General features: G+C 37.4%; 1 protein-coding gene across 1 annotated transcript in view; it reads left to right on the top strand.

Moving 5' to 3' along the window:
• SVEP1 (sushi, von Willebrand factor type A, EGF and pentraxin domain containing 1) overlaps positions 1–12,886 on the top strand; it is a 185,492-nt gene that overhangs the window by 86,824 nt on the left and 85,782 nt on the right. The window contains exons 9-14 of the mRNA XM_060154645.1: positions 780–909; positions 4,424–4,531; positions 5,293–5,424; positions 6,054–6,248; positions 7,505–7,626; positions 10,018–10,126. Of these exons, the coding sequence (XP_060010628.1) occupies positions 780–909; positions 4,424–4,531; positions 5,293–5,424; positions 6,054–6,248; positions 7,505–7,626; positions 10,018–10,126 (796 nt within the window). The remainder of the gene's footprint in view (positions 1–779; positions 910–4,423; positions 4,532–5,292; positions 5,425–6,053; positions 6,249–7,504; positions 7,627–10,017; positions 10,127–12,886) is intronic.

The raw sequence follows: 12,886 nt of genomic DNA on the forward strand, positions 1-12,886 counted from the left end.
ATTTATCTTTATCACATTATAATTTTCAAACGGACTAAGAAGGCAAACATATGGTTCAAAAAGGGAAGAATATATCTATATCATGCAATCATATGAGAATTTAATCTTACCGTAAGACATTAAGAAACTGCAAATTAAAACAATGACCTCATGCCATATTTTTGATTTACCAAAAGGTAATGATATTTAATATAGATCAGAGAACTTTGAATGGGAACTTTGACAATGATACTATCAATTGGAATGCAAATACTAACTAATACTAACAATGGGAATACTAACAATGGGAATACTAACAATGGGAATGCAAATACTAACTAATACTAACAATGGGAATTCTAACAATGGGAATGCAAATACTAACAATGGGAATGCAAATACTAACAATGGGAATGCAGATTTTTACCGTGATCTGGGAAATAAATTTTGTATTATCTATCAATAAAATGCTAATGACTTTGAGGTTAATAATTCTGTTTCTGGAAATTTATTATAAGGACATAATAAAAATATTTTAAAATTATCTGTACAAAACTGTTATCGTAGTGCTGCTTACAACATTAAAATTCAACATTTCATATGTATCCCAGCTCTATAAACTATATAGATAAATAGTCTAGAAAGAAGTATACCAAAGGCTATGTCTGATTTTTTTTTCCTTTTTGCTATACATAAAATATTGTGTCTTTTTTACTTCTTTGCTAATAATATATAAACCAAAAAATAATAAAAGTACTATTAATCTTAACTTTAACTTTCCTGATATTTCTCTCCAATAGGTGTCAATCCACGTTCATCCAGCTTTTACCCCACCTTATCTTTTCCCAATTGGAGATGTTGCTATCACGTACACAGCAACTGACCTATCCAGCAACCAAGCCAGCTGCACTTTCCATATCAAGGTTATTGGTAAGTCTTCAAATTACTTGGGTAGGTTTGTGAAAATAATCCAGTGCCCCCAAAGACTTTCCTTCTCCTTTATCTTCAACAACTCCTTTCTCACTGATTCTTCCTTCTGTCATTGAAGCCACTTCCTCTTTGAAACCTACGTACCCTTTAATTATCACTCTGTCTCTTTGACCCCTTCCTATATGAGCCTTTTGAAAAGTTCCCAATGGTTGCCATCATCTTTTGACTTAACTGCCATTTATTCTCAAAGTCACTCAAGTCTGGCTTCTGTCTCCTTCACTCATAGAAACTACTTTCATCAAGGTTATGGTGATCTCTAGAGCTAATCCTACTGCACACTTTTTAGTCCTTATTTGACATGTTTCCATAGATTTTACATTATTAACCATGCTCTCTTTATCAAAACTGCCTCCTTCCATAGCTTCTCTGACACCAGTCTTTCTGGGTTTTTTCCCCCATTATTCTCATTTTTCCTCCTTGATTGCTTTTTTAGGCTTCTCTTCCTCAGACCAACTCTCAAATGTGGATCGTCCCCAGGATTCCGGCCTTGGCCTTCTTCTCTTTCTCTCTCTCTGGTTTTCCTGGTAATTTTGTTAACTGACAGCTCCCAGATTTCTATCTCCAGTTCAAATTTCTCTTCTGAAATTCAGAGCAGTGTATAATACTGCCTACCGACTTTCCCACGTGGATGCCCCACAGCTACTTCAAACTCACCCAAACCTAAAATATTTCTTAGCTCAGAAAATGGAGTGAAGACCTAGCTACCATGCAGAAATCTGGAAGTCATTCTTGATTCCTCTCCCTCCATCACCAACATCTAATACCTCATCAGGTTCTACTGGTTTCATCTCCTTAGTATCTCTGAAATCTGTCCCAGTCTCTCCATCCTCACATCCCACTGCTATACATCACTCCTTCTTTTTAATTTTACTTTATTGTTTTGGTTTGGTTTACTCCATCATCTCCCAATTGGTGTTTGTGCTTTCAATCAATTCAGTAGATACCAGATACCCACCAGCAAGACTTAATACGTGGAGAATATATGAAGTGGTCTGTAGCACTCAAGAGCACAGACTCTGAACCCAAACTGCTTGACTCCATAGCCAGCTCTCCCACTTAAGGCAGCATAACCAGTCACTCTCTGTGCCTCAGTTTCTTCATCCAGAAATAGAATTAATAAATATATTACCTTATAGGGTTATTGTGAGATTTTTGATTAGTTAAGATATACAAACTGCTCAAGGTAGTGCCTGACACATTAAGCTGTGTGTAAATATACTAACATTTTTGTATTTTGGTCTCAGATGTATTTTTAATGTTTATTTTAAAATTCAGTACATTAAATTCATTTCATTTTAAGACTTTTACATAACCTCTTGAAATAACCAATGTGTATCAAACTGGCTTCTTACCCTAGAAGTGATAGGTTTTGGTGAAAGTAGGTAAAAAGACTCATGTGAAAGTCAGTCTAGTTCATGTCATAGTGCTTAGTTGTTTTTAATTGCTTTTTCAAGGTTGTTTTAAGCATGAACTTTATCAGTCACATGAAAAATACGTTGGGTGTGTTTTTATGGCGCTGTGATTTTAAACATGAAAATGTGATTCAAGAGTTTGCCAAGTTTTCGTTTTTCACAATGAAGAGTCAGCATGATGAAATGTCAAAAGTGTACTCGAGTGTCTAGCTAGACACTAGCTGAATTTTCAAATTATGAAAGAGAGGAAATGGGAGGGAGGAGGGGACAGGAGAAGGAGGGGGAAAGAGAGAGTGGGAGAGAAAGGGAGGGGGAGAGAGAGACACAGAAAATATTCCAAAGCCTGCATTTTCTTGTTTTCCTCAGATGAGGGGGGGTGTTGGTGTCTTGATGATAAATGAGAGGAAATAGGAACGCTTTTGCTTAACATTCCACAGAGTGCTGCCTCACTTGCTTTGAATGGACTTTCTCTCCCTCGTGGAGACAATGCATCTGGCTGGTCCCTCCAATTCTTTGACAGTCATTGGCCTCGTCTTACTGCTCTCCTGTCCCTGAACTTCAACTTTAAACTGTTTGGCTAATATCAGATAAATTTAGAAAATCTTGGAACTATTTCATCTGCAGTTTCTTTTGGGAAAATAGTAAATACTGTCGGATTTGTAAATTTAACTGTGAATTGGCTTGATTCAGAATTCTCAAAGTGCACTGACCTCCTACGAGCGTTCCTTCATTCTTTTCCTTATTCAGCAACTTTTTCTGAGCATCTGTTATGGGCCAGGTGCCCTGCTAGGCCATGGAGACCTAACTGTGAGCAAAGGAGGCTCCACTGCTGGTTGACAGAGTTTACAGCCTAGGAAAGTAGTAAACCAAAGATCCTGTACTAAGGAAATGACAAACGTGAGGAAAAGAGAAAAACTGAACATTTATTCATAAGACTTAGCTTAAAACAAAAATCTATATATTCTCCAGAGGTAGAGCTCGTTTAATTTCAGAATTATATGTTTCCGTGTGTCATTGATAGTATATCATCCTAGTCTTGAGGTCTATGACTACAATTTACCAGCTTAATGACCTAAGGCAAGTCTCTTAAATTTGCCTGGTTTCAGATTCCTTACCTATATAATTAGAAAAGTAGTATTCGTCCCTCAAAGGCATGTTGTTACAAATAGAAGGACATTTCAAAAGTGTAAACATTAATAGTTATGTTAAAATTTCCTCCTTTACACCTTCTTTGTTGTCCTTTACTGACATCCTAAAAATTCCACCACATTCCGTTAGAGCTTTGAAACCTGGCTTATCCGTGCCACCACCTCAAACCCCTCCTTCAGTGTAGATTACAGTGCCCAGCAACAGACTCACAGTTCTTTCATTTCTACCATGGCTTTCACCCCCTCTCCACTGTAGCCCCCCATTCCCATGTCCACACCCTGTTCTTTGTCTTTACCTGGAATTTATCAGCCTTAGGAATCTTAGACTCCAGTGTCCCATCTATGGACATAACCTCCTGGCCTTGCAACAATACAACATCCTCACTTACATCTTACGTATTCTACAGCATGACTCGGATCTCTGCCCATTGGTCCTTCCATTTAGCATCTATCAGCCCTTCCGTTAAGAGGAGGATCGTGGGAATGATCCCAGTGAAATGACTGCCTTGGTCATTGCACGCCTTCCAATTATCTGGGAAGGTTTTCTACAGTTCTAGGTGGGTCAGCTCAACTACCAGTGGCGAAACTCACAAATTAAATGCTCACCGTATCCTGAATTTGCCTTTCATACTGCTATGCTCATGGTGATTTTAGCAATCTGGTATTCCTTCTTCAACAGGCAGAGGGAAGTATAGCAAGAATCAGCTTTTTCTTTTGATGTTGAGGTCAGGGATGAAACATACCTCCTCATCAAAGGGACCCCAGGGCCAGCCTTATGTCTAACAAGGTCAGGGTTCTCTGCCAGCACAAGTAGACTTTGGTTCTCTCTTGTAACCCTCCTCATCAGTTTTGAACATCAGTTGTGACTTCATTCTCTGATCTCATGTTCTTTAGATGTAGAACCGCCTAGCATAGACTGGTGCAGATCCCCACCTCCAGTCCAGGTCTCCGAGAAGGAACATGCCGCCACCTGGGATGAGCCTCAGTTCTCGGACAACTCAGGTGAGAACGCAGAGATCGTGTTGTCAGTATGTTACCACCAAATGATACTTTATTTTAAAAAGCTTTTAAAAAGGTAAAAGAGAAATGAAAAGCAAATTACATCTAAATAGAATGAATAATTATATAAGGTAATACGTTTTAATGCTAGGATAAGTATATATAATTTAACATTATTAATCTTACCTATTCATGGCGTTTCCTTTCATTCAGTATTCAGTGGACATTATTAAACGTGTACAAGGTGTTTTATTTGAAAGTGTTCTAATAAATTCATTGAGTCTCTAAGCTTCCATTGTCCTAAAGACATAAACTATGCATCCTTTTGGTAAATCTAACGCAGTTCTATGTTTTCATACTCCGTTCTTAAACATTTGTCAAAAAAGTTATAAAAATTCATGGGAAAACAGAAAAAAATGGGCTAATATAGCTGAAATTCACTTTAAAGCTTTGACCAAAACCCCAAAAGCAATAAGAATGCAAGTTAAATAGATTTCTTAATTAAATTTCCAGTATTCACAGTGACTGACCTATTCAAGGAAAATATTTAGTAAGAATGCCTTAATTTAATAGGTTTTTGAGTCAACAATTTCTGTGTTATAGCGTAAAATTATATCTTTTATTTTCTACTAGCGGCCAAATCAGTACAAATAGAATGCCCAGCTGGTTTGTATAAACAGAAAATGAAAATTCAAATCAAATAAAGCGACTGCACACAATAACCCTCAAATTGGATTCCTTCTTTCCGCTTCTTTCCTTTCTAGGGGCTGTGTTGGCCATCACCAGAAGTCATACACCAGGAGACCTTTTCCCTCACGGGGAGACGGTAGTGCGGTACACAGCCACTGACCCCTCAGGCAATAACAGAACATGTGACATCCACATTATCATAAAAGGTATACTCTGCATAAGCCTCCAAAAATCTAGTTGAACTTGATATATGTAATTGCTGTTGCGCTCTATTTTGTGAAAGAAAATAGTCCATGAGCAGTAGATGTTTAAAGTTAGAATACTGACAGATTTTACTGAGATTTCTGATCATTATTCCTTCACTTCATGGTAAATAGAAATATTTTCTTCTGGGGTAGTCTTTAATTAACGACTTATTAACATTTTCTCCAAAGTTGTAAAGTATTGTTGTCATGATCCTATTTTGAATGCTTGAGAAGACAGATTCAGAAAATGTATTTCCTATGTAATGTTGTCTGGTTTTCATTTTTCTTAAAGGAATGCCAAAAATAACTTGCAAATCGGAAGTACTTTATCTTTTCATAAAATATGCACAGTTACACATAGGTAATTAATTACCCATAATTACACATAGGTACAGTTTTTTAACTGTACCCACCTAGGAATCAAAAAGCAGACTTTGCAACAATCCCACACTAAGGATTTACTGTGAGAGTTCTTCTAGGAGTAGTGGTGGACAGGAGGAATCCTCTTCAAAATTCAGCTTAGACTCCTGGATTTTAATTTGTATTTCTTATACCACTGTATATGAGGAATACAATTTTTTTTTACACAGGTTCCCCCTGTGAAGTTCCATTTACACCTGTAAATGGGGATTTTCTATGTACTCAAGATAGTGCTGGAGTTAACTGCACATTAAGTTGCTTAGAGGGCTATGATTTCACAGAAGGGTCTACTGACAAGTATTATTGTGCTTATGAAGATGGTATCTGGAAGCCACCATATTCCACTGAATGGCCAGACTGTGCTAGTAAGTTCTAATTATTTTCTGGACTCCTTTCATATGTGTGAGTATGTATTTGTCTGCCTATGTGTATAACTTTCTAAACATTAAAGGGAAAAATTGCTTTAATATAGGGATTAGGTTTGGTGAGTGGAAAACGGTGCCGTGAATTTGAAGTGTTTGCAGCTAAGAGAAATGCTTGTCCCTTGACTTAAGATATTAGCCCCCCAGAGTCTTGCTACCTATCGGATTGCTATAGGATAAGATTCAGTTTATGGCAAAACCATCTTGGCGCTCTCATTTTCATTTACCAGAATTATCCAAAGAGACTTGTCAGCATGTCATTCTTGACTTGTAAACTTCAACTTATAAAGTATAGTCTTACAGTCTTTAGAAGAGCTTATGTTTAAAGTAAGAGCCGATATACGTGATGCAGTGAGAGATCAGTCACGTTCTCTTTAGAAGTGATTCAGATTTAGAGCTATTCTGTAATCTTATATATTATTATAAAAAAACCCAATATCTTTGTCTAGTGTAAATAATATTTTCTGGAGTGAATCTTTGATCTAGTACTGTAGATGAAGTTTAAATGCCAATGTCTTAGAAAAACAGTAAAGCCCACTTACTTGAGCTATTTTTTTCCCCAAATTTGGGAAGCAAATAAAAGTGATATCACTCACCTCTATCAAAGATTTAGACAGTAGGATTTTTTTTTTTTTCTTTTTTTTTTTTTCGGTATGCAGGCCTCTCACTGTTGTGGCTTCTCCCGTTGCGGAGCACAGGCTCCGGACGCCCAGGCTCAGAGGCCATGGCTCACGGGCCCAGCCGCTCCGCGGCATGTGGGATCTTCCCGGACCGGGGCACGAACCCGTGTCCCCTGCACTGGCAGGCGGACTCTCAACCACTGCGCCACCAGGGAAGCCCAAATTATAATATCTTTGATGCAGCTAGTATTTTTCAAAGATTCCCAGGAATATAATGAGGAGAATTTTTATATCTCTTTTTCTCTTAAATACTCATTTTTTAATATGATTGGAAGGCAAAGAATAATATATCAAAGCAAACTCATCACCGGGTAACTGGGTACAGAGCTGCTTGGCTCATGGTTTATTATGATCAATTAATGCCTGGAAACGTTCCTTAACTGTCATCTTTTGTTTTTATAACAATCCCAAAAATCATGTCAGGATTAAAATACCAAGTTACAGTTATTCCACAGAAAATTAAATCGTTGTTTTGAAAACACTAACCAACTGGAGCTGTTTTTTTCCAACATTTTCCAGTAAAACGTTTTGCAAATCATGGGTTCAAGTCCTTTGAGATGCTGTACAAAGCAACTCGTTGTGATGACACGGAGCTGTTGAAGAAGTTTTCTGAAGCATTTGAGACCACCTTGGGGAAAATGGTATGTCAGTAGCATTCCTGTGTTGTTTGCCGTATTTGAAAGGACGCTCACTGTTGAGTTTTTTGTAACCTCTTTGGGTCACCTGCCACAAAAATTCTTTGTCCCGATGATTCCCTTCTTCTTTGTGACCCAAACTTGCTCCTCGTATTTAGAATTATTCGAAGGATTTTGGACTTCTGGAGTGAATTATATGTAAATCTGTGTTAAAGCACTTTGAATTTTTTAAAACACTCCAAGTCAGAAAGGGAAGCTTAGGGTCCATGTGGTTTGAGAATGTCTGCTTTGTTATTTAAAGTATGACAAAAATGCCATTGTAGGCTGTATTTCTTTTATGATGAGGAGATCATTGAACATTTAAAGGATTTTCTTTTTCATGTGTTTTCGTTTAGGACTCTTTCAGTGATTCCAAGAAAGCAAAACGATGTATTTAACTGTATTGAATGTCTTGAAGGCAGGAAATGATGACATATATATGTGTGTGTGTATATATATATATATATATATATATATATATTTGTATCCGTAACAGAGTTGAGTGGCTGAGTGGCTTAGATTTTGGATAGATTCTGAAAGTAGATGTAGTAGTAGTAGTAGATTTGATACAGGGTGTGAGAGAAAGCAAGGCATCAAGGAGGCGGAGTGAACAGGAGCATAGATACAGGAGTGAGTCCACATGGTGATGTAAGTGTGTGAAGGAAGGATCTTTTGTGACTATTTGATCTGTGAAAAAAGATGCGGAATGATCAGCCTGGAGTGTGGATGGGGAGGAGTTGCTGGAGGTTTGAGAACACAGAACATGGTATAAAATAATTTTCTAGGAGAGCATAAATGAATATTCTAGGGAAATGTAGTAGGCTTGGCAGTAAGCAGCATTGTGTTTTCTCCTAAGCTATGGTTGAGCATGTGGGCGCAAATGTGGAGAAAGCAGAGCAATGAATTTAACCAGGGTTAAAGGTCCTCCAGGCAAACATATTGAGGAGGGTGCATGCACGGGAGTAATTCATGGTGGTAGACCATGGGATCCAAGATGGGCAAATAAGGAAGTGAAGACATCAGGAGCTGAGAGACAGTGAGGAGGTGGGTAGCATCAGTGGATTATAGATTCTGATGAAGTCAAAGAATTGTTGGATTCTTGGGAGTAGGAGAAGGTGCAGTTACTGGTAACAACGAGGTCTGAGGGTATGATCATGAGACATACCCTCAAGTGTATGTCTCATGTATGTCAAGTGACAAAGTAGAGCTGGGGGCTTCCCTGGTGGCGCAGTGGTTGAGAACCTGCCTGCTAATGCAGGGGACACAGGTTCGAGCCCTGGTCTGGGAGGATCCCACATGCCGTGGAGCAACTAGGCCTGTTGCCACAACAGAGCCACAACTACTGAGCCTGTGCTCCGCAACAAGAGAGGCCGCAATAGTGAGAGGCCCGCGCACCGCGATGAAGAGTGGCCCCCGTTTGCCACAACTAGAGATAGCCCTCGCACAGAAACGAAGACCCAACACAGCAAAAATAAATAAATTAATTAATAAACTCCTACCCCCAACATCTTCTTTAAAAAAAAAAAAAAGTAGAGCTGGAAGACAGAAGAGGAAGAGAAAGTGAGACTCCAAGGTGATAGAAGGATCAGCTGGGTGGATGCAGAAATCACCGAGGGCTCTAACAAGGACGGTTACCAAGCGCTCTCGGAATGAGAGGGTGACTCAGAGTGGGGGAGGGCTGTAGGTGATGGCCACAAGGAGGGTCAGTGTGTGGTATAGTTGATTGCAGGAGCTTCAAAACTGTGAGGCTTCAAGGAGGTTCATGGGAGCATGATCTGGAAACAGCAATAAAGAGTGAGGAGGACACTTCCTCCATGCCCACCACCTAAGAAAACTAGGAAGTCAGGTTTCATTGAGAGCAAAAATGAAGAGAACATGAAGAGAGGAGGTTAAAAAAATAATAATAATAATAGGAGATTGGCTGATTACTGACTGTGTGTTTCAGAGGGCATCGAGGAAGATTTTGAGGACTTGGAGAAGGGTGGGAGATAGGGTCAGAGAAAAGGGAGCTAAAGAGCCATTAATAAAATGTTATAAATCAACTGCACTTCAATTTTTAAAAAGCCAAATGGGGTGAAAGTTAAGAGACAAGAGATATCCCAAGAGTCCTGGTTCTCTTGTGGTAAGTGATATAAACCGAAAGAAAAGGCATGAGGCTAATCCTGGTGGTCCACAGGCACTTAGAGGAGGTAGGGGAGGGCATGGAGGAGGTCGGGAGCCTTTTTAAGGGCAGACAGAGCTCTAGGGCCCTCCCTTCCCTCCTGCTGATGGAGAGGTGAAGGCCAGAGGAGCAAAGGGCTTATCCAAGGCACACCCAGATGTGAAGTACATTTTGTCCTCTTCATTTTTTATTTGCAGGTCCCATCATTTTGTAGTGACGCTGATGACATTGACTGCAGACTGGAGGACCTGACCAAAAAATACTGCCTCGAATATAATTATGAGTATGAAAATGGCTTTGCAATTGGTAATGAAATTATTTAGTGTGGGTAGTTGGCAAAACTGATCTGCAGACTAAGAAAATCATTCCAGAAGAGTGGGGCAAACTGGAAAAATGATCTTTCATTCATTTATTCATCAAGTATTTTAAGATGACTTGATAACTTGGTACTGTGCTTAATGATCTTTATAAATATATTACATTTGGTGTATCAAATAAATTCTTTCAAAATATTAGCCAAAATGCCTCACGATGATAAAAACTAAGAAAACTAAGTCACATTATGATTGTAAAATTCAAATATTCATATGAGATCTTAGAAGAGAATAGTAATAACTATAAAGTACTAACAACAATTTTTATATGGCATTTAACTTAAATTGCAAGTAAGCCATTTATTCAAGTCTGATATACCTTCAAGTGGAATTCTGATGTTTTCTTCATGTAGAGTCTGAACACTTTTTTCTTGTTTTTTTGAGATATAATTGACATATAACTTTTATTAAAGCTACTCCAAAGTGTGCTATGTGAGTTTTTTGGCTGATCCAACTGACCATTTAGCTTACTGTCTTCAGATTTCTAGATTTCAATTGTGTCCTTCAATTAGCAAACTTGTCCTTTCCAGTAATTATTTTTATTTCATTCTTATAAAACTGTCCAGAACTTGCAGAGTAATGTTTTAAAATATAATAGTGATAACAAAATAGTGTCGTGTTTAAAGCACATGAACTCTACAAGCAACTAGTAAGGTCTGAATCCTGGCTTCCCCACCAACTAGGTGTGTGGTCTTGAGCCCAAGTTCTCAAACCACTCTGTGCTTCCATTTTCTCACGTATAAATTGGGTATATAAGAGTACTGAACTCATAGAGCCATCGTAAGGATTAAAGGAGGAAGTACAAGTATAAATAAAGTGCTTAGAAGGTTATTTGAGACAGTATTAATTCACATGACAGCAGACATCCTTTTTGTTTCTGACACTAGTCGTGTTTTTAGTGATGCAGCACTGAGTGATGTTGAATGTTGGTTTAGATTTTTAAATTTAAAAATATTATTTGTGCATATGTGTTTACTGCAAAAATTTGAAAAATGCTAAAGAACGATATTGAGATAACCTGCAATCCCAGAAATAATTCTGTTAATATATTAATGAATATGTAACTGTACATGCATATGTATGCTGACCCATACTATTTTGTAAACGTGAGTTTTTAGGTAAGATTTTATTCAGGACATTTTTATGTCATAAATATTATACTTCAATACAATTTTAATATCTGCATATTATTTTATGAGTCAGTTTGCCATAATTTATATAAACAGTTTCCTATTGGTAGGCTTAAGTTGTTTTCCAATTTTAACTATTATGTACAACTTCTCAGTGTACATATTTGACGTTAAAGTTTTAGATAGAAAAACACAAGGTGGCATTGGCAGGGGAGCTGGCAATGGCACATCTAGAATAACAATGCCTCTTCTGTCACACATGACCCAGGTTTCCCTCAACCCCCAGATTGTTGAGGTAGGTTGCAGGGGTGCAGGGATACACACAGAGGGAGTCAGTTGTCATCATGAGGCTTTGAGATGGGTGATGTTTGTCATTCTAGAAGGATCCAGATGGCATGTGGTACAAGTGATCCTAAGAGACAACCCTTCCTTCTTGAGTGTCCTCACAACAGAGTCACAAGATCAGCGTAATGGTTATAACACCTTGGCAAGTCATAATGTATGGAAAATAAAGGGCCAATAAATATATTAAAATTGTTTGATCTTCTAATAATCATGTAATTCAAATGAAAACTAAAATGAGATGCCATTTTTGACCTGTCAGATTAACAAATTTGAATAAGAATCATAACACCCAGAGTTGGCAAGGGTGTCAGGGGAAAAAAATCGTATTCGTATATTGTGTGTAGAGGAGACATTGAAGGGCATTTGACGATATGTACCTAAAGGATTAAAAATGCTCAGACCCAGAAATTCCACTTCTAAGGATATTTCTCAAGATAAAAGTCATGCTAATGTACAAACATGTACCACTTTTTATAAATTCTAAGATGTACACTTTTCATTTGGGCATCTCTGAAATTGGGATGTGTCTTCTCATTGATGGTGTCTTATACTTTATGAACTAGTGTATGTACAAGGATGTTCTAAAATTTTGAAATAACCTAAAAGTTTGAAGATAGAAACCTGCTTAGTTTGTAGTATAGCTGTAGAAGAGAATATTATGAAACCATTTGACACAGAAATATTATATTTTTGAAAAAATTTGAAAAGCTATTACCAAATAATATACATATAGTATGATCTCGTTTTGTTAAAAGTGGAGTATGTTTATTTTTATTCTAGCTATATATATATATATATATGTATCTATGCATAAATGTGTATGTGTGTATTTATATATTCATAGAAAAAATTCTTGCCTAAAATGTTATGGTCGTTATTTCCATGTGATGGAATTATAAGTAATCTTTTATATTTTTCTCTTTGCTAATCTGTTTTTTTTTTTCTATCAACATAATGGCTACATGACACTTGTGGGACAAATGTTTAAGTGAAAAACAAAAATATTGATCCCAGTTCTTTTTAATGGCCCAAAACATGAATTAAGCTAAAAAAAAAAAAACCAACTTACTCAAAAACCAACTTACTTAAGTGGACAAGTCTGTATAAATAGAATTTGATGTTTAACGCACCTAACTAAGCAACAACAGCAGTATGGCTAGACCATTATCATTTACTATCACTGAGGTTTTAGAATGAGTCAAATATGAGCCAGTTTG

This window comes from Lagenorhynchus albirostris, chromosome 7 (assembly GCF_949774975.1).
Source record: "Lagenorhynchus albirostris chromosome 7, mLagAlb1.1, whole genome shotgun sequence".
Lineage (NCBI taxonomy): Eukaryota > Metazoa > Chordata > Mammalia > Artiodactyla > Delphinidae > Lagenorhynchus > Lagenorhynchus albirostris.